General features: G+C 40.7%; 1 protein-coding gene across 3 annotated transcripts in view; it reads left to right on the forward strand.

The window, feature by feature from the left end:
* Positions 1–24702, forward strand: part of LRP8 (LDL receptor related protein 8) — a 194496-nt gene that overhangs the window by 8290 nt on the left and 161504 nt on the right. The window contains exon 1 of one of the 3 annotated variants that reach the window (XM_080406256.1): positions 9586–9784. The exons of the other annotated variants lie outside the window; for them this stretch is intronic. Coding sequence (XP_080262382.1) covers positions 9730–9784 — 55 coding nt within the window. The 5' untranslated portion in view covers positions 9586–9729. Of the gene's footprint in view, positions 1–9585; positions 9785–24702 lie in introns of those variants that run through there. 3 annotated transcript variants of the gene reach the window in all.

Consider the following 24702-nt stretch of genomic DNA (forward strand, 5'->3'; position numbering starts at 1 on the left):
GTGCCTCAGAGGCTGTGATGTTGTATTAGAGAGATGTTTCTGGTAGACTGGATTTGGTGTGAAGTTCTCCTAGTCCTTGTACTGTTGCTTCTCAGAGTCCTTTTTGTCTCTACAACTTTCCCATTTACCTGCAGCTTTTCCCTGGTAATTGCAAAGATGTTCCCAAAGCACATTACTGCTCAGCTTTGCTTTTCAGTGTCGTTACATGACTTATAAAATGCCGTAAGATGTCATTTTCTCTTCTTTTGCTTTGCCCGGGAAAACAAATCAGTAAGCTGAGTGTGAGTGATGGGGATGAGGATTTGTTTTGCTATTTGTTTTCTTATGCAATGGCATGTCATAGGTAGAAAAGTAGTCTGCCTGCTCCAGTGTACTCTGCTTCCAGTTCAGACAGCTGGTTTTAGCTAAAGGGAAGCCTACACTATTTTACGGTGCCTGTGAGGGAATGAAAATGATGAATGTAGTTTTTTTAACTCTATTTCCTGTTAAAATTATTAATATTTAGATAGCCATAAGGGAAAGGAAGGGGGTAAAAGGCCCTGTGATAAAACTAATGCATGTTTTCTGCTCTGTGGAAAATTCTGACTGAAATACAAGAGATACCAAACTGTAGACTTTAAAAGTTATAATAATGCTGTAAGCTAGTTGAAAAATAAAACTAAACCCATGAAACTGAAGGATTTTCAAACCCCAGATTTTAACCTAAGAGAAACCAGAAGATTGTTAAAGAGAGGCTGTGAGCTCCCATCTCTGGTCTCTCTTTGTGTCTTGCCCTCATAATGATGCTGTGGTAGATTTGTGGTTCCGTTCCTGGCAAGGACTGTGATTTCTTCCCAGAGCTGAGGCTGATCTGGCCGCCCTATGCCTTGCTTCTCATGAAGAGGTGGATAAATGGTGTTATAGTTCTCTGCAGGTGGGAGCTGGCCCTGAGTGAGTTGTGCTTGTACAAGTAGCCAGCAGCAGAGCCAAGAACAGAAATGAGGTCTCTTACCTGCATCCAGTGCTCGATAAGTACAACCATACTGCTTACTGCGGAGGTACCTGTCAGGCTAGTGGAAGTGTTTCAGGTTTTCCTCCAGATTTCCTGGCTTTTTTCAGTCTTAAGCTAAGGCCTAGCAGTCAATTTAACCTTACAGTTAATGTCAAGAGCAAGTACTAGGGGAGAACAGGATTTGTAGTTGACTTAGAGTAAGGCTAGTAGTCTTTGGGCTGCGGCCATGTAAAGTGAGTTTTATTGCCAATTTTTATCTTTAGATGTTCTGCTTCTGATAGATCAACATTATTTTTGCATTATTAATATTTATTAAATGCTTGAGAGCATGTGTGGCACTGTACCAGGACCAGAGCAGTCAGGGACTCAGTTTCCATGGCAGCAGGAGCACAGTCCTGTACTTGTGGAACCAGAAGGGCTCTTTTTGGCAACTGCTGTCTATGCTGTGATTACTTTTTCTTTTTAAAGATAGATATATAATTAAAAATCTAATTCATTAGTGCTGCAGAATCTTGTCCATCCTGGGTGAGAATTTTGTCTGCTGTAAGTTGCTTTATCTTTTCTGGAGTTCTAGCTTGGTTTCTGTAGCTTTTGTATGTGTGATTTCTTTTACTAGCAAAACCTTGAAAGAGGGGAAAAAGTGTATTTAAAATCTATTGAAATAGATGGAAATTTCCTCTTGAATTTGGTTAAATTTGAAATGTTTTGTTGTAGATTTCTCTCCCTTTCCAAGTAGCCTATAGTGTAGTTTTAGCAATTAAAAAAAATAATTGTTGAAGAAACTAGTGTGTACAACTGATATTAAACTCCTAACTACTTTTTTCATCGTTTAGGTAACTGCTCTGATTCCAGATTTTAACTTTGTTTTGTATTTTAACTGGTCTTGGCTTGTACTTTTTTTCATGCCTCCATCCTAGAGATGTAATGTGTAGTATGATGTGCATTGAGGTGAAATTTTGCTTCGTTTCAAAGGGTGAATTAAAATTTTCTTTTGATCCTGAGTCTTTCTTCCGTTGTGCATTACCCGGTAGAGGTTTTCTGTCCGTCTTTGCTTTCCATGTATAAAGTTAATGTGATTAATTTCTTTAGTGGCTTTTCAGGCTTTTTCTATTTTCATTGATCTAGATGAGTAACACTATAGGTATCTTTCCATTTTCCTCTGGCATGTGGCTCCTATGATACCAGCTGCTTGGCTTGCTGATTTAGCAGTGATTGTAAATCAATAAATCTTACTGGATTTTCTAGACTTACTCCATTCAGATATGATGCTACTCTGTGTGATCCAGGGAATAGTTAAGAGCATGAAAATCAGTGATAGCAGGAGTAGTGAATACACTTGCACAGAGAATTTAAGAATTTCAGGTGTCAACTTACAACTGTTCCTGTAGACTGCTCATCCTGAATCACAATTGCATCTCTGCAGCTACTTAGAAACACAGAGAAATGCCCCAGTTTCTTTGATAACAAATGTCAGTGCTGACTGATATAGGCCAAGAAATATACTACTTGTCTCTGTAACTGAGTGGTTCTGTTCTTGTTAGTGTAGTTGTGTTATGCTGTCATCCACTAGTGGCTGGTTAGCAGTTAAGCTTTCTATAAATCTTCACCATATAAATGAACTAAATAATATCTTAAGGATGTGAAAACTGATGCTCAGAGAAGTTTTCCTTTGCCCAAGGCTGTAGAGTGATTGTCGTGGTTTAACCCCAGCCGGCAACCAAGTACCACACAGCCGCTTGCTCACTACCCAGAGGAGTGGGGAGGAGAATTGGAAAGGAATGTAAAACTCAAGGTTGAGATAAGAACAGTTCAATAGGTAAAGCAAAAGCCATGCATGCAAGCAAAGCAAGGAATTCATTCACTACTTCCCATGGGCAGGCAGGTGTTTGGCCATCCCCAGGACAGCAGGGCTCCATCATGCATAACGGTTACTCGGGAAGGCAAATGCCATAATGCAGGATGTCCCCACATTCCCCCTTCTTCCCCCAGTTCATATACTGAGCATGCCGTTCCATGGTATGGAATACCTCTTTGGCTAGCTTGGGTCAGCTGTCCTGGCTCTGTCCCCTCCCAGTTTCCTGTGCCCCTCCAGCCCTCTCGCTGGCTGGGCCCAAGAAACTGAAAAGTCCTTGATTTAGTATAAATATCACCCAGCAACAACTTAAAAAAATCAGTGCAGTGCGGTCATCAGCATTATTCTCACATCACAGCCAAAACACAGCACTGTACTAGCTGCTGAGAAGAAAGTTAACTCCATCCCAGCTGAAACCAGGATAGTGATTCAGCAGCTCATCGTGAACATTAGTGACTCGTGAAGAATGTTCCCAATTTCTTGTTTTCTGGTTCATTATCACATTGTTTTACACAGATAATCCTGTTCCTTGGATTAAATCACTGCTCAAGGGCTTAGTCTTTGCCTTTGACATACACAGTTTTTAAAATATTTAGAAAAATCCCAGTGTTGAGATAACTCGGTTTCAAAATTTTAGTGTTGGGTCAAGTGCAAGATACTTCAAATGAATCACTTGTGTTTGATATTAAAGACAGACAAAATACAGGTCTTTGAGGGGGAACATTGTATTCCTTTTGCTTTTCAAAACAGTCATCTTATAATAGAGCACAGCATGTGTATGGTCAGTCATCACTGCAGCCGCCTCTTCAGCTGGCTGGAAGTCCCCGTTTTGAGATTGCACACAACAGATTTTTTCATTGCTAAAGAGGTTCTTTCCGTTTCATGGACAAAACTGTCTCACCACACCTTCTTTACCTCCATGCCCACACCTTGCTGTTATCTGAGCACTGACTGTTGAAGTGATTTATTACTAGTTCACACTTGCCTTGATAAACATATCCTTGACTGGCTATAACCAAGATGACTAGGGAGGTTTGATTTGCAATTATATGTTTTATTGCTGCCTGTCTTCCTTTTTCCTTTCTTGTGTAAAACTATAAAGGTACAATTTAGATTGTACAACTCTCTTAAGCTTGTGCAACAATATTAATTTCTGCTAACTTGATAAGTAGGGCTGTGTCCTTACCTTGATGGCAATAACAGATAACATTTAAATTAGCTGGGTACTACTGGGTGATCCCACTGGACTTGTTACACAGTTTAGAAGGGGTAACCTATATGGGCACAATTCTTTGGTGGATGATAAATAATGAGTTTCAAAGGGAAGTTCTGGAACAATCTCTGCCAGGATCACATTGGAGTAATGAAATTGTATTCTTTACTTCAAGGAGTTGCTCTTTACTGGGTGATTTCTGTTCCCCTTTATACAAGAGCTTTTTAACAAAGGATTTTGTCCTATTTTTTATAAAATAATGGGTTATGTATGTTTGCCCAAGGTGCCAGTGCATGTTGATCCCTGAAGTTAAATAAGGATTAAGGAGCTGCATTGACAGGTGCTGAAAAGAATCACATCCATCCAGTTCTTGACTGGAGGGACTCGGATCATGGCATGGTACTTCAAAGAGTGTCGGTGCAGAGAGGGGAGAAATCCTGAGGCCTGTGGTATAAATCCAGGCACCCTCTTCTAGAGGGAAATGATAAAGAACATAGTTAATTTTTCTTCATGGTTGTGGATGTGCCTGAGCAATGTGGAGCCTTTCCCTGGCTTGCACGCAGCATCTCATTGTCTTGCTAGAATCCTTTTCCTTCAAGTCCTTCCACGTGAGTTTAGCCATTAACTCTCATAGCCCTGTTTTGCAGAGTTCTTGTCCTCAGCAGCAATGCACAAAGCCTTTGTTAACACCTTCTCTTGCTCAGGCATTGAAGCAGACTCTGCAAAGCTTGGCAGAGAGCAGCAGGCATTTCTTCACATTTGATTATGCACACAATCATGTGAATACAACCAGCCTTATTTTGTGCAAATACTTGTAGAAAGGCTTAATAGCTTCTGCACAGATGTACTTCCGTTGGCTAGAAGCTTCTAAGTTCACCCTGCCCAGATCTATTTAGTTCATTTACAGTATTTTTAAACTTTGAGACTGAGATCCAGATTGAGGCTGCTAGGGTGACAGTGCTGGAGAGACTGGAGCTGACGTGGAGCTTCACACCTGCCTGCTGTTGACTCCAATTAAGTTCATGGCATTTGCGCACCAAATTGTTGGGCGTACTGTGAAGTGTATTGGCAAATGATAACCCAGAAGACGTGTATTCGTAGAACAAAAGCCATCACCTATCACTGAGCAGTTCTGATCCTCCAGCTTGCAAGGTCAGGACTGAGGTATTCAGCACCATGGGAAATGTTGCCTTCCTGCAGCAAGAGTCAGGTTTGTGCTGGGGTTGACAGGGTTCTTGGCTTATGGGGCTGTTGCCCTGGCACCTTAATCTCTGCCGGCTCAGCACACTGTAGGAGTGTTTCAAGTAAACTTGAAACCAAAATATCCTTTTAGGAGACTGTTTTCTTTCCTTCCTTCTTCATGCAAGCTGGATAGCTGTCAGTGGGTTGTCCATAATAGTAAGGGTTGAGCAGCAAGTGATCTTTGTTACTAACAGGTTCCTTTTCTGTACCATGTTGTGCAGGCTTCATTATCATATCACAGGGTTAATTTTAGAGTGCAAAAAAGATGCTTCTCTGGCAGTGAAAACCACAGAGGGGGAGGAAGGCAGCCAAGTACAGGACCGAATTTGCCCCCTTCCCACAAGATTTTTTTTTTTTTCTTTCTGTGGGGGAGTGTGAGTTTGAATGTGGCATTAGAAACATATTCAATGACTGGTTTAGGGCAGAATCTTGCTGTATTGTTTTTGAATATGGTTTTCTCCCTGCTGCTTGTTTTTATTGAAGTCTTGTGGGATTAGGTTTCTTGAGGGAAAGAACAAGCCTGATGAGACCTAGAACAACAAACCAAAATTCCCTAAACCTTTTCTTTAAAAATTGTGGCTATTTTTTTGTGACTGGTACACCTGAAAGCTGGTGTCATTCCTTGAGCTGGTTGGGGGTGGATTTCCTGTAGATGAAGCTTTTTGGTGCATCAGCTTGACTAATATAGAAAAAGGGCATGTGTAAATGTCATTTTTCTACAGTAATCAGCTGGGATTATCTGTTACTGTGTTGGGGTTTTTTTTCCACTTTTATAATAGCAGAGATTTTTACAGCAGTTTGACATATAAGAATGGTGGTTTCACTGTCTTACATTGGATAAATTCTTATCAGTAGATGGGAGGGGGAAGATTCATACCTGTTAGTGCTCTGTGTGTGTGACAGAGAGAGTATTGTATTTCTCATTGGATATGAATTGGAAGATCGAGGCTTTCATTCCATTATGTTAGAATGTTAGAAATCAAAATATTAAATGATGCGTGTCTCGGGATTTGGGGAATATATTTGCTGTGTGTTCTGCTCTAATTAATTGTGGCGTTTGGTGGGGTTTCCTTATTACTTTAATCTATGGACAGCACCATTCCCTGATGCTGAAATTTGAATAAGGAAAACATCTTGTCTGCCTGATGGCTCAGCCTGATCTTGCTGCTGCAGAAGCCTCTGAGGAAATGCTGATCTGTTATTTCAGATTGCTGACTAACAACTTGGCCCTGCAGCTTCATAGCACAGGCCTGACCTCTCTGCTGGTGTAGCACTGTTGAGACTGATGTCTCTTAGCTGGAAAAAGTGCTGCTGTGGGCCCAGAAGGGCTGAAAGGAGACAGGTTTGTGTGGTCCATGTGGTTCTGCTGAGAGAAGAGCCCTGGTCAGGGTTTTCTGTGGGACTGTACCCACGTAGCTGTGCTGGCAGGGGCTCCTCCAGTATACACAGGGACACTGTCTCCCATCCAGGCAGAGTTTTACCTTGGGTACGTTTTATCTCCTGAGGTGAAATAATGCCTTGTGCAATAATGGTGAGGGGAGCAATGTTGTTATGAGAGTACACTGCATGAAACGTCCTGTTTTTAAATGGTGTTTCAAGGGTTCTTTTTGTCCTCCACAGTTATGAACATTCACAGCTGACAATGAGGAACCTTTTCAAGCTCAAAAATCAATGGTTTCAGGCCTGTTTTGTTCACTTAAAATGTTTTCTGCAGCAGTTTTTGCTAGGGTATTACCCTGGTTACTTTTAGCCTCCAGAAGTGTATGGACCTACAAAAAATCAAGATCAGTCCTGGTTCATGATGTGTGCTTAGTAATGGTACAGATTGAAGTGGTTTCTGCAGTACTGCAGCCAGGAATAAAGGTGTGCAGGAAGAAGAGGAGGCTTGCTAGGGAGATACCATATTTGATGACTACTCCTTGGTCGCAGTCAAGTTGTCAGTTCCCACCTAGTTACGTGCAGAGTAGGCTTGATGAGTGGGCAGCAATTTCTGGGCTTGGACCACTGTTTTGTTCCAAATGAGAATTAACTCCTCTGTAATTGTGCCTTGGAGAAGAAAATACAGTTTTATTGTGTTCCAGATCCCATATATCCCCCAGCTACATCATTGTGTGAGGTGAGGACTTGCCATAGGCAAGCCATGAAAATAGAAGCCATCCATTTTTTATTGATTATTCATTCAGTCTGTATCCAGTACTTCTCTTGCCTGTGTTCTCCAGTGTCCAGCCAAAGGGAAGATCAATCACAGGCATATTTTAGCTTGTAATATCCCCAGTCAAAGTATGATCTTGCTTTCAATTTGGAGATTGTAAAATTGCCCTCTCACCTGCTGGTAGGATCCTTAGTCTGCATTTACAGCTCTGCTTTTTTGTGGAAGGGACCGAGCTCACTCCAACAGATGGTGTGTTACTCATACAGCTGAAGCAGATTCTTCATGTGCTGAACTACAGGTCTCTGTTTTGTGGAGCAGAAAGACCCAGAGTTCTCAGTGGAGTATAGGTGCAGTGCATAGATCTGAAGTGTAACACAGGAAGGCTAAAAGAGCAGGAAATCACAAGGGTTAACATATTTAAATTGTACTGAGAGCCTGCTTATGACAGTAAAAGAATCCTCACAGTTGCTTTGACTTGCCAGTGGCTGGTGTTCATCCTGCCTTAGACAATGAACATTGCAGCACCTAAGGTTTCTCCAGACTTGGCCCATAGCTTGCAACCTTACGTATGACAGCAGAGATGGACCCAAGGGAAATGAGCGGTGTTTCTCAGTCCCACAAAGTGGTGTGTAGGCTATGCTCCTGCCAATGCTTGATTTGAGTATCTCCAGTTGAAGCTCCTTGTCCTGCCTGACAGTCTCGTATCCTGGCCTGGATATGGCTTGCAAAGCCTCAATATTATTGCTTTAGTCCGCTTGCTTATGGAAAAAAACTTCTACGTTCATCTTCTGTTTTAGATATTGTGCAATTTATTCAACTGATAAAGCCAAACAAAACCAGAAAACCAACTCTGAACCATTTGGAGACATGGTTTCTCCTGCTAAGCCGCAGGATATTAGATTGCACACAGAACTCTTGTTGAGTTCAAAGTGCGTTTATTGTTGCTGTGAGAGTATTTAGTGAGTCACTGTAAACCTCTCTAATTCTGTTAAACAGTGTGGTAACTTACATCCTGCTTTTTCAGTACCCATTCCGCAGCTAGTAATAATAGGATTTTCCTGTAATATATAAATACTGAAACACTTCCAGGGTATTAGATTTTTCGTTTGACTGCAGAAAATGGCCAGGAAGAATTTCCAAATGTGAATAGGCACTCTTAAGTTTCTGTCCCTGATGCGCACTTGTTTATATGAATTTGGTGGAGATTTGTTTTGATGAGCTTTTCCCAGGTTGAACTTTTGTTCAAACAGCATTATGTCTGAATAAGTGAGTCAAGCTGCCTTTGCATTTTCCAGATTCTGTCTTCTCCTCCAGATGGAGAGCAGGTAGCCATAGTTAGTCCTCCCTATTGTATTACCAAGTTTTTTCTCAAAAGGTGACTATAGAGTGAAATAGTACTGCTCTTGCCAGGATCCTTGCTCACAAAGGCTTCATGCAGCCCCTCTGGGGACAGTGTTCAGGGGCTGTATTCTGGGGGAGCACGCAGGTGAGAGCCACGCCTGCTGAAGGGTGATTTCGGTGCTTTGGACAGTTAGATCTGCAGTTGTCCACTGGAAAGGTGCCTCCCTGTGCACACAGCTTGTAGAGTAAGCATGCCTGATTGGGCAATGACACTGGAAGACAAGGGTAACCAAAAGAGAAATAAAATGTCACCAGGGCTGAGAATGACACCCCTGTGCAAGGTCTGGTGAATCAGCCAGAGACTCAGCTGCGCCTGAATTTTGTGGTTTTAATAAATGAAGCTTGTGTGATGGCTGTTCAGAAAATATGCCCAGTATGGAGAACCCATAAAGGGCAGAAAGAGGATGTTATGGGAAAGGCAGGCTGAAAGCCTGACAAAACGTCCCTGTTTCAACAGGCTCTGTGGCAGGCTTTCCCCTCCTCACCCACAGAAACTGTGTAAACTTAACCTCAAATGTCATCAGAGGAAGTCCTCATCTGGAAATGAAGTGCTGTTTGTGCTGAGGCTGTTCATTCCTTAGCCTCAGCGTGTTGTCAATAATCGTGATGATGTATTCTGCATCATGGAGACCTCACCAGTTCTTTGGGAGTCGATAACTGTCTTCCAGCATCAGATGATGCTAGTTTGATCCCACCTGTCATGCTGTAAAGGTGAGTGGCTTTCCCCATTTCATGACCAAGTCTGATGGGTTGACAGCACAGTTACTGAAACTTGTCAAGCAGCAGATGCACCACAGGAAAGCAGGAAACCTTTGCATTGATTTATTGTAGCTATTTCTTGTGGAACTGGCTTTGCATACAGAAAACTATCACTGTCAATGCCAAGAATTGGAAGGATGCAACTGCATGTCTTTTTGGCTATTAGTGGGGCAGGTAAGTATTACTTTTGTGGCCTAAGTTATTCAGTAACTGCTCGTTTCTTAAAATGAAAACAAGAAGTCTCAGTTTAGCCATCCAGAGATGCTGGGTACTTAGATCTAAGTGGGCTATTTATTCAGGCAAGGGCAGGGGCTTCGTATAAAATACCTTTTTTTATTTTATATTGGTGCCTTTCTAAGTTTGCATTAACAAGCTCCTTAGCTCCTTCAGCTCTCATTTTCGATTTACCCATTTACCTGCTTGTGAGATAGGGAAATTTTAGTTAAATATGTGTGCTTGCAAACAAAATCAGCAAATTGGCATTTGGTCAAGAGCAGCAGCTTTCAAGTTGAGAGGGACGAACTTCTGAATCCAGTAAGAATATTGCATGCAATCCAGATGGCGTCCTGGAGGGTAGTTTTGTGGCATCAATTAGCTTGTAGGTGACCATGCTTCTAGCCAACTGTGAGTTATTTGGCAGCTTGCCATTTGACTGTTAGTGAAAATTCAAGAGCAATGAGATAAAATAGAGTTCCTGAGAGACAAAGAGAATGATGTCTTCACTTGAGCAAAGAGATTTGTGGATACCATTTCTTAAATGATTTAAGCTGTCTACTCTTGTACAGCCACATATCTCAGCCTCATTTATATAAATTTCTTTGCCACATTTGTATAAACCCATTTAAAAATTCTGTCAAATTTCACATGTAATAAGGTTTCAGGAAGGAATCTGCAGAAAAGGTCCACCAATAGCTGGACTAGTGCCCTTGTAGCTATTAGAAAGTGAGCTTGATTTAACATTTCCTTCTGAAAATGATGTTCTTACTAGACTTTAGGACTTGGGTATTTCTACTGCAGGTTAGGACTAAATTAAGTTGTTGCACTGTCAACTCAAAAGGAGCTGCCAAATCCTAAAAAACTGGCTGTACTGTAGTAGATTATAGTACCACAGTTTCATATCATCCCACTGAGAACTGAGTGTAAAGTGCAGTAAGTCAACACCCGTTATGGGACAGCTGTGAGAATGTGACTTATCTCATACTGGAATGAACTGGGATAATTTTTTGTTGACTTACAGAATGTGCATTAGCGTACAGAAATATTTCTGCATGGCTTTCTTTTTCTTTTTTTCTTTTTTTTTTTTTAAGTCCATTTTAAAGGGACTTAATCATCTCCATGGCTCTCCGTGTCTTAGGTGCTAACATTTCCAGTGGTTTTTGCATCTGTGCAATGACAGATAATTAGATTTGTAGAGCAGATGTTCTGGAAGCCTGCACTGCAGCATGTCTGGCTGTTTCTGGCTACAAAGATTTACCCCTGGGTGCACTTGTTTTCTTTTTATGTAGGCGAACAGCAAATACCCCAACAATCTTCTGTATCCAGTGAGGACTTCAAGATCTCATACCAGATTTAATCAGTAAATGTTTCACTGAGAACTTTAGAAAGCAAGTTTTGCTCTCAATTTATTTCAGCTGCTTAGTGCTGAGTTTTTACTCTGCACTGAAATGTGTTGTAGCTTTTTCAAAATGAGCAGAAGTGTTTGCAAAGAAGTAATGATCGTGAGATTTTTCACTCCATTCTCCTGAGGCATAGCAATTTAAAAATACACAACAAAACAAACAAAACCCCAGGGAAAGCAGAATTACACCATTATCCCAGAATTGCATTCTGTTTTGTGCTACCTTGTGCCATGCTGCCCGTTGAAGGAGCAAATGTGATTTTGTAAATAACCAGATAGGAACAAGGATATGAATTATGAATATGGATGTATGCTAAGAGTGACCTAGGGCTAGCTTTATAAAATACAGAATGTTCTTCACAACACTTTTTGGTCTGGAGATGTGGTTTTGCTCAGTTTTATCACATCACACAGGGTTGCATGCTTCTCCCAGCATAGCTGTTACAAAAAAGGCAGTGTTTTGTTTTTGAAAAGCATTAAATGCAAAAAGCTGTTAAATTGAGGAAGACTTTTTTAATCAAAAAGTTACATCTGACTTATTACAGAACAGATCAATATTATATGCAGATGTGCTTTCTCTCATCGTTTTGTTCAGGTATGTCTGTTTTTTCATAGACAAGGGCTTGGACAGCTGATCTACTGTGTTTCAAAGGCCACCAATTTGCTTCCATTCCAGAGGGGACAGGTCTCTCAAAAATTACTTTCCTAGGTCATTCCTTCTGACATTAGTTCAGTACAGCACACATGTTTGTTTTTTACAACTTCAAAAAGATGTGATATGAGAAACAACTAGCTTCAAGGAAGAACCTGGAGACATAGCACTAAAAAAATAAAAGCTTTCAAAGCTTCACAGGAGTGCATGTATGGGGAAAAATCCAAAGCAATACAGTGGGAGATTCTTTGGGTGTATGCTTTCAACTGTGAATCAGAAATGGATACTGGTTTCTTGTTTTCATCTTAGTGCTACAGAGTTGGGGTCAGTTACGTTGCAGTTCTGAGCAAACTCATCTCCAGTTTGAAGTCAATGGGAATTGTAGGGATTTCCTTGATCTAGTTCTTGTGTTGCATAGTGACTATTGACGAAAGAAACATGGATATGCACTCTCAGGCATTTTACAAGTAAAGCCAAAGCATAACGTTATTTTTAGATCTGGTTTTTTTTTTAAATGCCTGCTGAAAAAGCTTTCTGTCTTCACTTTGCATAAGAACGAACCTGGCAATCAGATTCTTATGTAAATAAAACCTGCAGCTCACTCAATCAATATTTTGTTCTTTTCTTGGCATGTATAGAATAAAATCACAGAAGAGCTAATTAATTTTCAAAATTAATGCTGATCTTGCAACAGCAGTCACAATTTTGAATCACCTGAAATCTAAGTCTCTGCAAAATGCTGGTCGGAGGTTTTTTTTCTTTCTCCCGAGGTTGCATGGTCGTGGCACTCTTCGGTTCTGAGGATTTTAATTTTCCTATCGCTTTTGGCAGAATCATGTTTGAGGGCTGCATGTTTCTTCTCTTTAAATACCACAATAACTAGGAAGACATCCTGACAACTGAGTCATCTGAGTGACTTTCCTCTCATCCTCAATACAGGATGAATCCCTCTCATGCCTGATGCACAGGAATGTTCAATTCCTTCCTCTCAATTACTTCCAGTAGTTTATGCAGTGATCTATCAGATGCTGCGAGAGAGAGAGGAAGCAATAAATATGGCAAAGGGCTGCTATGCATATACAATTTCTGTTGCTGGCAAAGTTCAAAGTCTGTTTCAGTTTTCCCTTGATTCTTTCCAAAGAAATCCTCCAAAATGTTCTAATATCTTGTCAGGGCTGTGCTCCAAGGATACTGGATGAACTGGCAAAAACCAAAGTGCTACAGTGCTTCCCGTATGCAACAGCAGCTGCTGCAAGGAGGAGAGGGAGCAGTGCACTGTTTCCTTCTGTTAGCAACAGCAGGAAGATCTTGTAAGGGGCACTGTAATACTTTAATACCTGCTGGGACATTTTATTTTCTTTTTACCTCTGAGGCAGAAAAGTCTCAGCAAGCTGTAAGGCACTTACAATTTCGAAAGTCAGCTGCTGATCATCAGCACCAAGAGCTGAACTTTAAAACTGATGCAGCCAAAGCTGTCTGAGGCTAACAGTGATTTTGAAGGCACTGGGATGTTTCCAGATATATGATCATTAATCTTCGGAGTAGACAAGACCTTGATTTAACCTCTGAGCCCTCTGCAGTGTCTGTTGTTGTGTTGATGTGTTACTGGTCAGTGTAAGAAGTTCAATTTAATCCTCGGTCAGAATTTGAACTCGTGGCTTTCACATTTTTAAGGCAGCACTGCTACTCCTGTGGGATCATCTGGTGTGGGTTTATGCAGGAGCTGTGAGGACATTGGTTTTTCCATCAATGTGAGGCAAATGCTCGTGCTCTTCTCTCTCTCCCAAAGGTTTTTGGCACAGTATTGCATTCCTATCAAGTCATTCCTCTTAGGCTCATGACTGTCCTATAGTCATGGGACATTTTACATTCAGTTTTTCCATTTCATCATGGTGGGTACTACTTGGTGGTTTTGTTGAATGTCTGATCTGACTTTTTTTTTTTTTTTTTTTTTTTAATGCTTGTCATCTTTTGTAGAAAAGGCAAAAGGAGGACTCTCCTCTTACCCTCTGATCTAGTGGTGCCAGGAATTCAGGTCAAGTGGCCCAGTGTGATTTGTGCTGGTAGTCCCAGGTTTAGACAGAACAGAAAAGAACATGTGGCCCAAAGAAGTACAGCTTTGTTCTTGTTTCCTGCTTAATTCTCATGCTTAGGTTTGTGTGGCCTTTGTGCCATGTTGACCTCCACATCTGCAAACAGAGTGGTGACAAAATCTTCTCTACAGACTTGTTTTGGCAGGACCAAAATCAGAGGAAAAATGTGGGTTTTTTTCTCTGTCTTGAAAATCCTCCTGCAGAAAGGGTGCAAGCATGGTGGCAGAAGTCACAAAATAAACAGCTGTTGGGTGAGTTCAGACTCTGACTGCTTCCCTCTCAAGTAGGAATAATATATTTTGATCAATGCTTATGTTGGCTTGAGATGGAGCAGGGTTTTAAGTGCTAAATATTTAACAGGCAGGTACGGAATCAGAGCTATCCAGCTATCCCATTTTGGTGTTTCCTTAAGTCTTCAGTAGAATCCCTATCTTTCCATTCCAACTTTTATTACTCACAGCAAGGTTGCTTTTAGGATTTCTAATGGCTTTCTACGTCATTTGACTTTTGTATTTTGCAATATATTATACAAAACTTTGGTCTGATTCCTCATCTGATTACCTCCTGTTCAGTATTTTTCTGAGATGAGTACCTGAAAAGCACAATGAATCCATGACACTAATGCCACTAATTATGGCTAGCGAGTGTTTTTTAAAGCATTCTCATATGCAAATCCAAACCCAGCCTAGCAATGTTTCAGGCTACTGCTTTTTTTTCTTCTTCTTCTTATTATTATTTTTATATATTTTAATTAAGTTTTAGAATTTAATCTTTCAAAGTTTGGCCATAGACAATTGTTGGCTTTTCTTTAGGTCTCTAAGCACCCTGGCTCTGGCTGGAGGCATAGTCTTTATATTACACATCAACACAGAATGAATCTTTTCCATTTCACAAAATTTAAAAATAATTTGGCTCTTTTAAGTTTCTGCTCTCATTGTAGGTTTGAAATTCAGTCCTGAATCTTCCATTCTCATTTTTTAAGTATGTCTCTATTTTTGCTTGGTTTGTTTGATTTGGTCATACATTGTTAGCTCATAGTTGAGAAGATTGGTGAGATTAGATTTTTTTCTTAATCAGGAGGCATTTATTGAAGAAAATTGCAGTTAGATACAGAACAAGACTTTCCATAGGCACTCATCTTAATAAAATCTGAGCCACATACTGTGTGTCTTACCTGCATTTTCACCCTCCTAGCCCCCAGCAGTCGGCCAGATTTCTATCATCCTGCTTTCAAGAGAACATAAAAAGCCAGGTACTCTGTATGAAGCTATGGATACTCTGATTGGGTTGTCAGTGCATTGCTGACTGCCACCAAACGGGATGTGTGCAAAGGCTGAGATTTGCTTTCCTTCCGTGAGGATTCTAATTCAGAGTGCTCTCACACAGGCTGTCATTTTCTGAATCTGAGTAAGTTCCTATAAAGATAATAATCTTTGAGACCTATACCGTGTTTTCAGACTTGATTGAAATTAATCAGCTGGTTTGATTAGTGGATATTAACAAGAGGTATAACAGACAGAAAAACAGCATGGTCACGTAATCCTTGTGTCTCTACAATACCAGTTTACAAACAGACTGGGCTTCCACTAAACTGGAGTTGCAGCTTTGTCTCTGCCAGTACCGGGGATAAATTCGAGATAAATAACACAGACATCTAGTGGCTGAATACCATACTGCGAATAGAGGTGCCACTGGCAGATCCTGGCTCCGTGTGGATGCTGTACAGGAGAGATACTTCCAGAATATGAGATCTATCAATGTTTACAAGCTCCAGAATAATGAAAAATTTGACCTGCTTCAGGGGTGCAGTTGGTTGTGCTCTGCAGAGTGGAATCAATACAGAAATCCCCTGTAATACCCATGAAGGTGGTAGATTGCAACTGGGAGCAGATTTATTGCTTACGTTGTTGGTCTTTGTTATAGAGAAGTAGACTGGTAAGTTCAGGACTTAAAGTTGCTATAAGAAATGCAGTTCGGAATCAGAGGAAGGCGATGAGTTTCTGGCATGGGGTATTAATTGGTTTACATGGTGCTGTAGATAGATGTTTAATTTTCATCTTTCTGTAAAGCACAGACATTTTTCTTCCTCTGATTTGATTTCATATTATATTTTACCCTCATAATAGATATTTTTTCATGTACATTTGGATGAAATTTTGTTTAGCCGTGAAGTGCAGCTGTCCCATGTTGGCTCAAGGGACGCTTGTCAGTCTGCTGTGAGGTGATCTAGACCTGATGTTTGTGTTTGGATGGAGCAGTTTTTAGGCAGTTTCTGGCTTTAATCCCGGAATATTTGCCTTGAGGCTCAGACTTGGTGTCTGTGATGCCTCTCTGGCAGTAGAGGCTTTGCCCTGGCTATGAAATTGGTACCATTTCATCAGTACCAAGTCTCAGGCTTGTGACTGTTCCCATGAACTACCTTATTTGACTGTAAAGAATTTATTTTGTTTTCTTTGATTCCATTGATCTGGATTTCCTCATGGAAATCTGATTTCTTCAAGCTGTTTTTCCTTCTCCTTACTCTGCAAAGAAGAGCCTTCATCTGCTCTCCCCTGTACGGAGTTTGGTATGTGCTTGCTAGAGGCCTCACTAGTCCACCTTGACTGTGCGGACTGGCTTCCACAGCCCTGGAGACCTTCAGAAGTGCAACCTTTGATTATGGGGCTGCAGTGTTGGCTAGGGTGCTTAAGCTGTAGGTAGAGAGGATCTCCATGCATTACTACTTTTTTTTTTTTTTTTTTTTTTTTTTTTGTCCTGATTGTGTAAAGTTCTGAACACGTCCTCCTTTTGTGATGGGCTGATGGAGCTCTTAATTTCAAACGATTAATTCAAGCCCTTGGGCACAAACCCTTGCATTTTAATCTGTGTTAGCTGTTTAGCTTGGACTGGAAAATGTGTGGTTTCTTGTAGCAGGAATCGAAGCTGCAAATGGTAATTCCAAGGATGAGACTGACAGAAGTCAAGTGTATTCTTGGGAGTTTTTTGTTACTGACCTGCAGATGCAGTTTGATGCTCATGAAATACTAGAGGTTGGTATTAAGACTAAGCAAGAAGTGTTATTTATGTGCTATCCTTTTTTGTTGTTAATTTAAGTAGGTAAGGTAGTCAACAACTGCTGAAGAAATGTAGTGTGATCACAGTGATGAAAAATGCATTTTGGAGTGTGAATAATGGTGTCTGTCACAGGAGAGACATGCAAGGTAACCTTTCTAGTGGAGCTTCTTTCCAAGGAAGTACTTTGAGACTAGTATTGGACATTCAGATTTTCCGTAAAGGAGATTTAGACCTTAATGTCCAAAGGGTGGTAACAATGAAGCTGTGGTATGGACTGTTTAGGGGCTATGTCTGTCACTGGAAATTTTAAGAACAAACTTCTGTCAGGAATGGCACTCAGGGCATTTGATCCTGTCTTGGCGCAAGAGTTCGAGGAGGAGGACATTTCAAAATCCCTTCTGTCCTACTTCATGTATTTCGCTTTGCTGGGAAGGAAGGCGTGGCTGCATAATTTTCCTGCTGCTTCCTCTTTGTGCCCAAATTCAGAGGGGGTGAATTGTTTTGTTCTTGGTTGAGCTGTTGTTTATATAAAAAAATGTATCGGTCACAAAACTGATCGTATCAGTGTGGGAAGGAGGTGCGCTCCTAAAATCATGAGAGTTGTTATTCTTTGGAGTTTACAGGTTATACTGTGACAGATGCCTATTAAGTTTGCTTACTTAAATGCAGCGCTTCTTCAGATGCTGCAATTGCTCTGTCTGTTTTAATGAGTTTTGTAATTTGTGAGATCTACACACAGAAAAACACACCAAATCTTAGATATCCGTAAAGTACATGTTGTTTTCAACTGACAATTATTGCTGCTGTATTTCAGTTAAAAAAAAAAAAATAAAAAATTCCTCTTTCCAAGCTTCAGATATCTCAGCTGTGAGAACGTGATCATAGAATCGTAGAACTGTTTGCCTCAGAAGGAACCTTTAAATATTATCTAGTCCAACCCCCCTGCTATGGGCAGGAACATCTTTCACTAGGTCAGGTTGCTCAAAGCCTCATCTAGCCTGGCCTTGAACATTTCTGGGGATGAGGCATCCATAACTTCTTGGGGCAACCTGGTCCAGTGTCTCACCACCCTCACAGTAAATAATTTCTTCCTTGTATCTAATCTAAATCTACCGTCTTTTAGTTTAAAACCATTACCTTTTGTCCTATCACTACAGGTCCTGCTAAAAAGTCTCTCTCCATCTTTCTTGTAAGTCACTTCATATATTGAAAGGCAGCAATAAGTTCTTCTGGAGCCGCCTTTTCTCCAGGGATCTTCAGGATTTGTCTGTGTCTCCCGTAGTAAAAGTGATTCAGGGGTATGGGATGTTTTCAAACTTGGATTCTGTGATACAGATACCTACTCAGCAAGGCAAAGGGGAGAAAAATGCAAGGATGCTAAAATTGCAGTAGTCTCAGAAAATAAGCATGTATGGGATTCTGATTTCACTGTTGGAGGACAAAAAAACAGTAAGAATCTGAAAGTCTAGACTGCTTATTGAACAGAAAATCCAGTTGTATTTGAATCTGAAACAGAGGCCCTGGCAATTAAAACTTGTAGGTCCTAATTTAGTTTTCAAAAAGGCCAGACTGGTAGTGGTGTTAGGTAGCTTGGGTCCAGGGCTGTGCCTGCCTGCTGCTAGGCTCCATCAAAGGGGGCTGCTGCCTCCATGCTGGGATTTTCTGGTGGCTGTCAGTGCTGAAATGTATTCATTAAAGGGGATGGTGCTGGTGTCAGACATCCACATGCAGGGTTGTCACAATCTGGTTATTCTGCAAAGATTAGTTCTTTTATTGACTTTTTGCTGAAGATTGGCATGCATTTCCTAAAGAAAATCTGGATACCCAGCCCTAAAAATAGCCGAAGACAACTACCTTCTGAGTAGTTTGCAGCCAGTCTGTGGCCTTGGAGGAAACAAATCTGTTCGTGAGCTTCTGGAGCCAATCTAATACGTGACTCTGTCCAGTCTTTTACGTGTTCTATTAGCCCAAAGCTTAGACTAGTTCACAAAATCACCCAAAGTGCAACCTCTCTAATAAATTTGGTTAGGATTTAGGAGGTCACTGTGACACTGAACCCTTGTGCTGGATATGGCTGCCCCAGGTAAATCCCACAGAGGGATTTAGGATATGTAACCTTGGTCTGAGCTATCAAGCAGTTGAAGTTTTGCTGGACTGGACTATGTTCACGAAATTGTGATATGTCCATGTAATCAATGAGAAAAATCAATAGGACTCAGCATGTGTACACGAGCAGATAGGATTAATGGTTGTATAACTCACTGTCCTGTTACAGGTCTGCATACCAGGGAAAGGTAATAAGTACCAGTATGTACAGAGAGATGCAGAGGTGTAAATAATTTGCCATGCCTGTATCTACCATCTTTTGGAAGAAATGTGACTCAACGGTGTGGGAATGGCTGTGATGTGACGGCAGAGAGTGAACTGAGGCAAGGTGTCTGTGCTTCGCTGCTTTTCAGAAATTGGTCTGTCCTTGGCTTCAGCTGCATTTTTATGTGACATTGGACAAATGGCTTAACCTCTCTGGGCATCGTTGCTTAAAATGGAACTTGCCAACCTTTGTGAGCTATCACTGGATTAATAGATAAAAATTGCTATATAAAGTGTAAGCATCATTTACAATGTATTTTATCTTGTTTACTTGCAAAGCAGCTGGGCTACCTTGAAGTGTAGCCGAAAGTGTGAGAGGGGACCTACCATGTTTGCCTGAGTCAAGATAGCCCCAAAATTAAGATTACTTATAAATTCTTGGGATTGGTTTAGAAACATATTTTAAATAGGGTTTATTTAGTGTTTGAAGTTTGATGTAGAGCAGAATGTTGCTTTCTCTAATAGGCTGTCTTGAGTGCCACGCTTTCAAAAATTGCTTAGGAAGATGGCAGCATAGACACTGATAACCATAGCCATCATAAGCAAACCTGGGTAGGCAGAGGAAGAGAAAAAACATTGTCATACTTCCAAATAAGCCATCTTCTGCCTTATTTGTTTAATTCCTTTGATCTTTGTCTTTAGCCTTCTACCTTTAAGCAAACTCTTCCCGTGCATTTTCATTATGATTATAGTATTTAAAATTACAATAAGTTTAGTATCTAACTACTTTTTAGTTGCCTTCACTGAGAAAAAGAGCATTAGTATGAAAAGTGACAAATTGTCACAAAGAAAGTGTTTTAAAGGGAAGGTATTTCAGATTACTCCACATAGGATGAGCAGCATACACATAGACAGGTACTGAAGATCAGTTGATGAGTAGCATTTCCCTGTGATAAGGTGTTTCTTCTCCCCACTTTCAACATAGAAATTTAAGACAATGCCTTAGATTTAAATCCTTGAGGGGTGGGGTGGGTGGGAATAATCTTTGATGCTGTTCAAGATGACATCTGTCTTTAGGCACACATGTGCTTAGAATTAGCAGTCCACACTGGACCTGAGAGTGCCCCGTATCCTGTTTTTCTGGCGTGTAACTCTGTCCTCTTGTTTTGCTGTTGTGGAATCATCAGCCAGTCCTCCTGCTTACAGCTGCACTGCTTCCGTCCCTGAGGTGATGTTCAGCCCTTGGGTAGTTCTTGGAAGCAGTAACTTTTACTGCCAGGTTGTTTCAGGTCTACAGAATTTGTGCTGAAATGATTGTTTGCTGTGCTGTTCAGATGCATCCTCCTGTATCAGACAGTCACTATTTCAGAGTGGCCTGAAAATCTTGCAGCATTGTTCTTGGGCACAGTTACTCTGGAAAAATGGGTGGCCCGAGATTCTCAGCTGTTCTAAGCCAAAACAGCCCACAGAAATAAGGGGCCAGTGGGGGAGAATAGTGAGCACAAGTTGGAGCAACACATCTGAGAAATCTGGCTATTATGCTACCACTTGGCATTTCTGCACTGGACCAGGGTACCATGATGTTGGCCACTCTGCAAACACATAGCAAAGACCTGGCTCAGAGGTTTTTAATTCTCTGCTAGATGCTGATAGCTGAGAAGTGAGAAGAAACACTAAGATACAAGTGTCTTGTAAGAGTAGGGTACGATAAGGCAGAACAAATGTCTTCGGGTATCAGTCCATCTCCTTGTCTGTGTGACCCTTTGCTATTTATTCTTCGAGCCTTCTGAATGTACTGGTAGAACCATGTTTTCTCACTGCTGGAAAAACTGTGTGTGGCAAATGTGGTGTGACTCAAGCTGTGATTGGCAAGGACTGGCTGAGATTGTCCCTCAAAAGCTTGTTGAGGTTTGCCTGGAACTCAAAGAGGGATAACAGGGAAAGGCTGGGGCAGGAAAGAATCAGTAGCCAGCAGTGTTGTCTTGGGCCAAGCACTGTCATCGCAAAACCCTTTCACTAAGCTAGAAGGAAGATGTTGGGGTGTTCATTTTGATTCCTTAAGCCACAACGGCTGTCTGCTTTTGTTAGCAAGCTTCCCTGTTATGCCGTAATCCCTTCAGACACTTGAATTTGTCTGCTTTTCTGCTGAGATGGTGGGGGGTGTTGGGAGGCTTCTTGTTTCAGAGACAGTTGTGGTCTTTGAATGCAACTTTTTACCCTAATGTGACAAAAACGGAGGCACAAAGCCAGAAATAGCATGCTGTGCTGTTTATTGCTTGATTTATTTGTGGCCATGTCTGTCACACAGATGCCAACAAGTTTTATCTTCATTTACAATAGCCCAAAATGTTTCACCTGGACTGATATACAGTCCTAGGCCAGACAGGGAGGTTCCATAGGGAGATTTTTCTTAGCCTGTAGCTTGTTGCTGTGATTATTTTTTTTTTTTTTAACCCCTGCTTTCCTCTCCGACCTTAAGTTTGCTTGTAAAGCTGTGCATGTTTTCAGTGCACAGTTTGGATAATTAAAAATAGCTGCTTGCGGCGCTTGGCTTCTGTGCAGTCTTTTATCAATAGTGCCTCTGAGAATACCTTGTGTTTGGATGAATGGTTTTAAATAGAGTGGTGAGAACTGCATGGAAGACAAATCAAGCAGGCCTCTTTCACAGCAATCTTTTTTACTTTCAAATGCCTAGAAATGATTTTTAAACTGAAGGCAAAGCTTACCAATGTTTAAAATATAATGAATCCTTGTTAATCTTGTTTTCTAGTTACTATTTTTTTTTTCTCCTTACCGGTGGAAGATTTGTGCTTACAGAAATTAGTTATCAGTGGGTCATTCTCAGAGTGGTGCAAGACATGCAGCACCTGTCACTGCAAGTCTGTCACAGCAGCCCATCCTCATTATTCTGTCCTGTGAAGAGCCCCGATGTGGTGGGCTTAAAGAGGTGGTGCCAGAAGCCAGTTAGAAAACCATCAGTGAAAGCTGCTACATAATCTCCTTCAATGATTATCTTAGGCTCTGAAACTGAAGACATTATATCCCATTAAAACTAGAATTCCCATTTAAAAAAAAAAAAAAAAAAACAAAAAAAACCAACAAACGCAAATGCTATGAATGTACTTCCGGTCAAAAGATTTGTCTAATTTCTTTTCTGCATTTCTGCAGAAACCTCCTCCTTCCTCACACCCCAAATCTCTGGGATGCATGGTCATGTTTTCTACTGGAAATCCATGTGATGTTTAAAGTCTTCCCCTGATTTATTTGTGGCTCTTCAGCTTCCTAGTTTGCCATGAGCCATGTATTATAAGAGCCTGCAGAGTTCCTAATACCCTTTTGTTTCCTGTGCCATTTATTTATTAAAATACTTTCCTATGCTTTCTCTTCATTTCCTCTCGGCGTTAAACACAGCCTCACTGGAAGTAAGATACATGAATTGCTGTTGTCTGTGGCGTACTGTCAACTTAAATTTTCAAATATTCAAAGCCTTTGTTCTGGTATGTTTTATGAGCAATGCATTCTCTTAAATAACGGTATGTAGATGTAAAGGGAAAAGATTTCACTTCTTTACATGCAATTTTTGGAACATACTGATTCTTGTATTTTATTATGCAGAAAAATCACATGCGGGTCTCAGTATCTTATTTCTTTTTTAAAAAAAAAAAGTCAAGTAAGGCTCTTCTGAGCATACTGGACATTCCGTGAGCTTCTTGGGTTTTGGGGGGTTTGTTGTTTGTTTTCTTGGTTTTGGTTGGTTGTTTTTGTTTTTTTTTTTAAAAACAGAAATAGCCTCCTAATAGAAGTGGAATAAACCTATGCCTCAGTAATGTTGCATTGTAATCATAACTTGCAAGTCTGCATGTGTAACTTTATCCAGTACAAACCTTACTGACTTTCTAGGAAGCTTCTGGCCTGAAGAGCTTGAAATCAAAGGTGATAGGTTTTCTTTAAGCATATACACGCACTTAAAAGTAAAGAACCGTACTTGGGGTGTGTGTACCTTTTTATGATAGGTAATTAAGTCATGTGTTACTGCAGTACTGATTTTTCATCATTGACAGACTTGGTGATGTCTGAGCTATTGATATTTTGAGTCCTGGAGTTGTAGGTGGGTAACATGATAGGTTCGATACTATACTAAATCATCTTGATAATGTTTTAATTTTACCTCTGGTGAATTTCTGATGCTGACTCTTTTGCCTTATACTTTGGGGGAGAAAAGTAATTTATGCGCTCTGAAGAGTGTTTGTAGAAAGGGAAAAAAATAATGAAGCCGTAACATCTTGGTATTTTTTCTCCATTTTTCTTTCCTGTCCTCTGTTTTGCAGTCATATTATGGAGAAGTGAAATGGGAATTTGGTTATGGATGAAGAGCTGCAGAAATAAATTCTCAGGGAGGGTAAAATCTTCGTGTGTGTGTACAAATACACATGAGGATCTGGACCAGGCTATCTCCGAAAGTTTGCTTCCTAGAGAAAATCTCACGGAAGTATGTATGTACTTACTGGTGGTAGGGCTTCCTTTTGGAAATAATGGCTTCCCCTTAATGTTTGTGTTCAAGAACAGACAGCAGAGTTTCAGACTGCCTCTGTGTTGACTGTTATTCTTGTGTTAATTAGCAGATAGCTGTTAGTCTGGTGTGTATGTGGTTTTCAGTGTCTTTCTGACTTCACTTGCTTATCATGATTTTAAATGAGAATTAAATATATAATAAGACCTAAAACCTGCTAAGCACTGACATGGCAGCAATACTCAGCTCTTCTCCTGGTCTGACCGGCAGTATATAAGAAGCTAAATGAATATTAATGCATTCCTGGCAACTAGCAGCTTGGTTTACTTGTCTCTTTCATCTTCTCAATGAAGTATGAGCTTTCTGTCTGGGTCATCAATAAAACAGCTAGTCGGTGATTTGTTTTACCCGAAGTACTAGTTGGCCATTGTGCCTCCAATGTCAGCAGTGAATGGCTTTTCTGCTGTTGTCATGGTCTCCCCCTTAGTAATCACAAGGATTCAGGAGGATGCGAAGGACTAGTAGCTTGGGGAACTTGCTTCCCTCACGTCTTGCTCCTGTTGTTCTCATTGTGCAGTTTTCAACTGAACGTGAATCCTCTGTTTCTGGGAGACACCAAGGCCACCTAGGCCTCTCGGTAAAAATGCAGGGACCTTGCCACATCCCTCATGGTGCAGGGCAGATTGGACTGCTGTAGCTGGTAAAAAAGAATATATATAAATAAATAAATAAAGATATAGATATATAAATAAATAAAAAATATATATATAAACATTTTTTTTCCAGACTGCTGAAGATAGATGGTGTCTGTCCTTTCTGGTCTGGAGGCCGCCTTACCAGCCATCTTTTGTGTGT

The sequence above is a fragment of the Falco punctatus genome (genome assembly GCF_963210335.1).
Source record: "Falco punctatus genome assembly, chromosome: 11".
Taxonomy (NCBI): Eukaryota; Metazoa; Chordata; class Aves; order Falconiformes; family Falconidae; genus Falco; species Falco punctatus.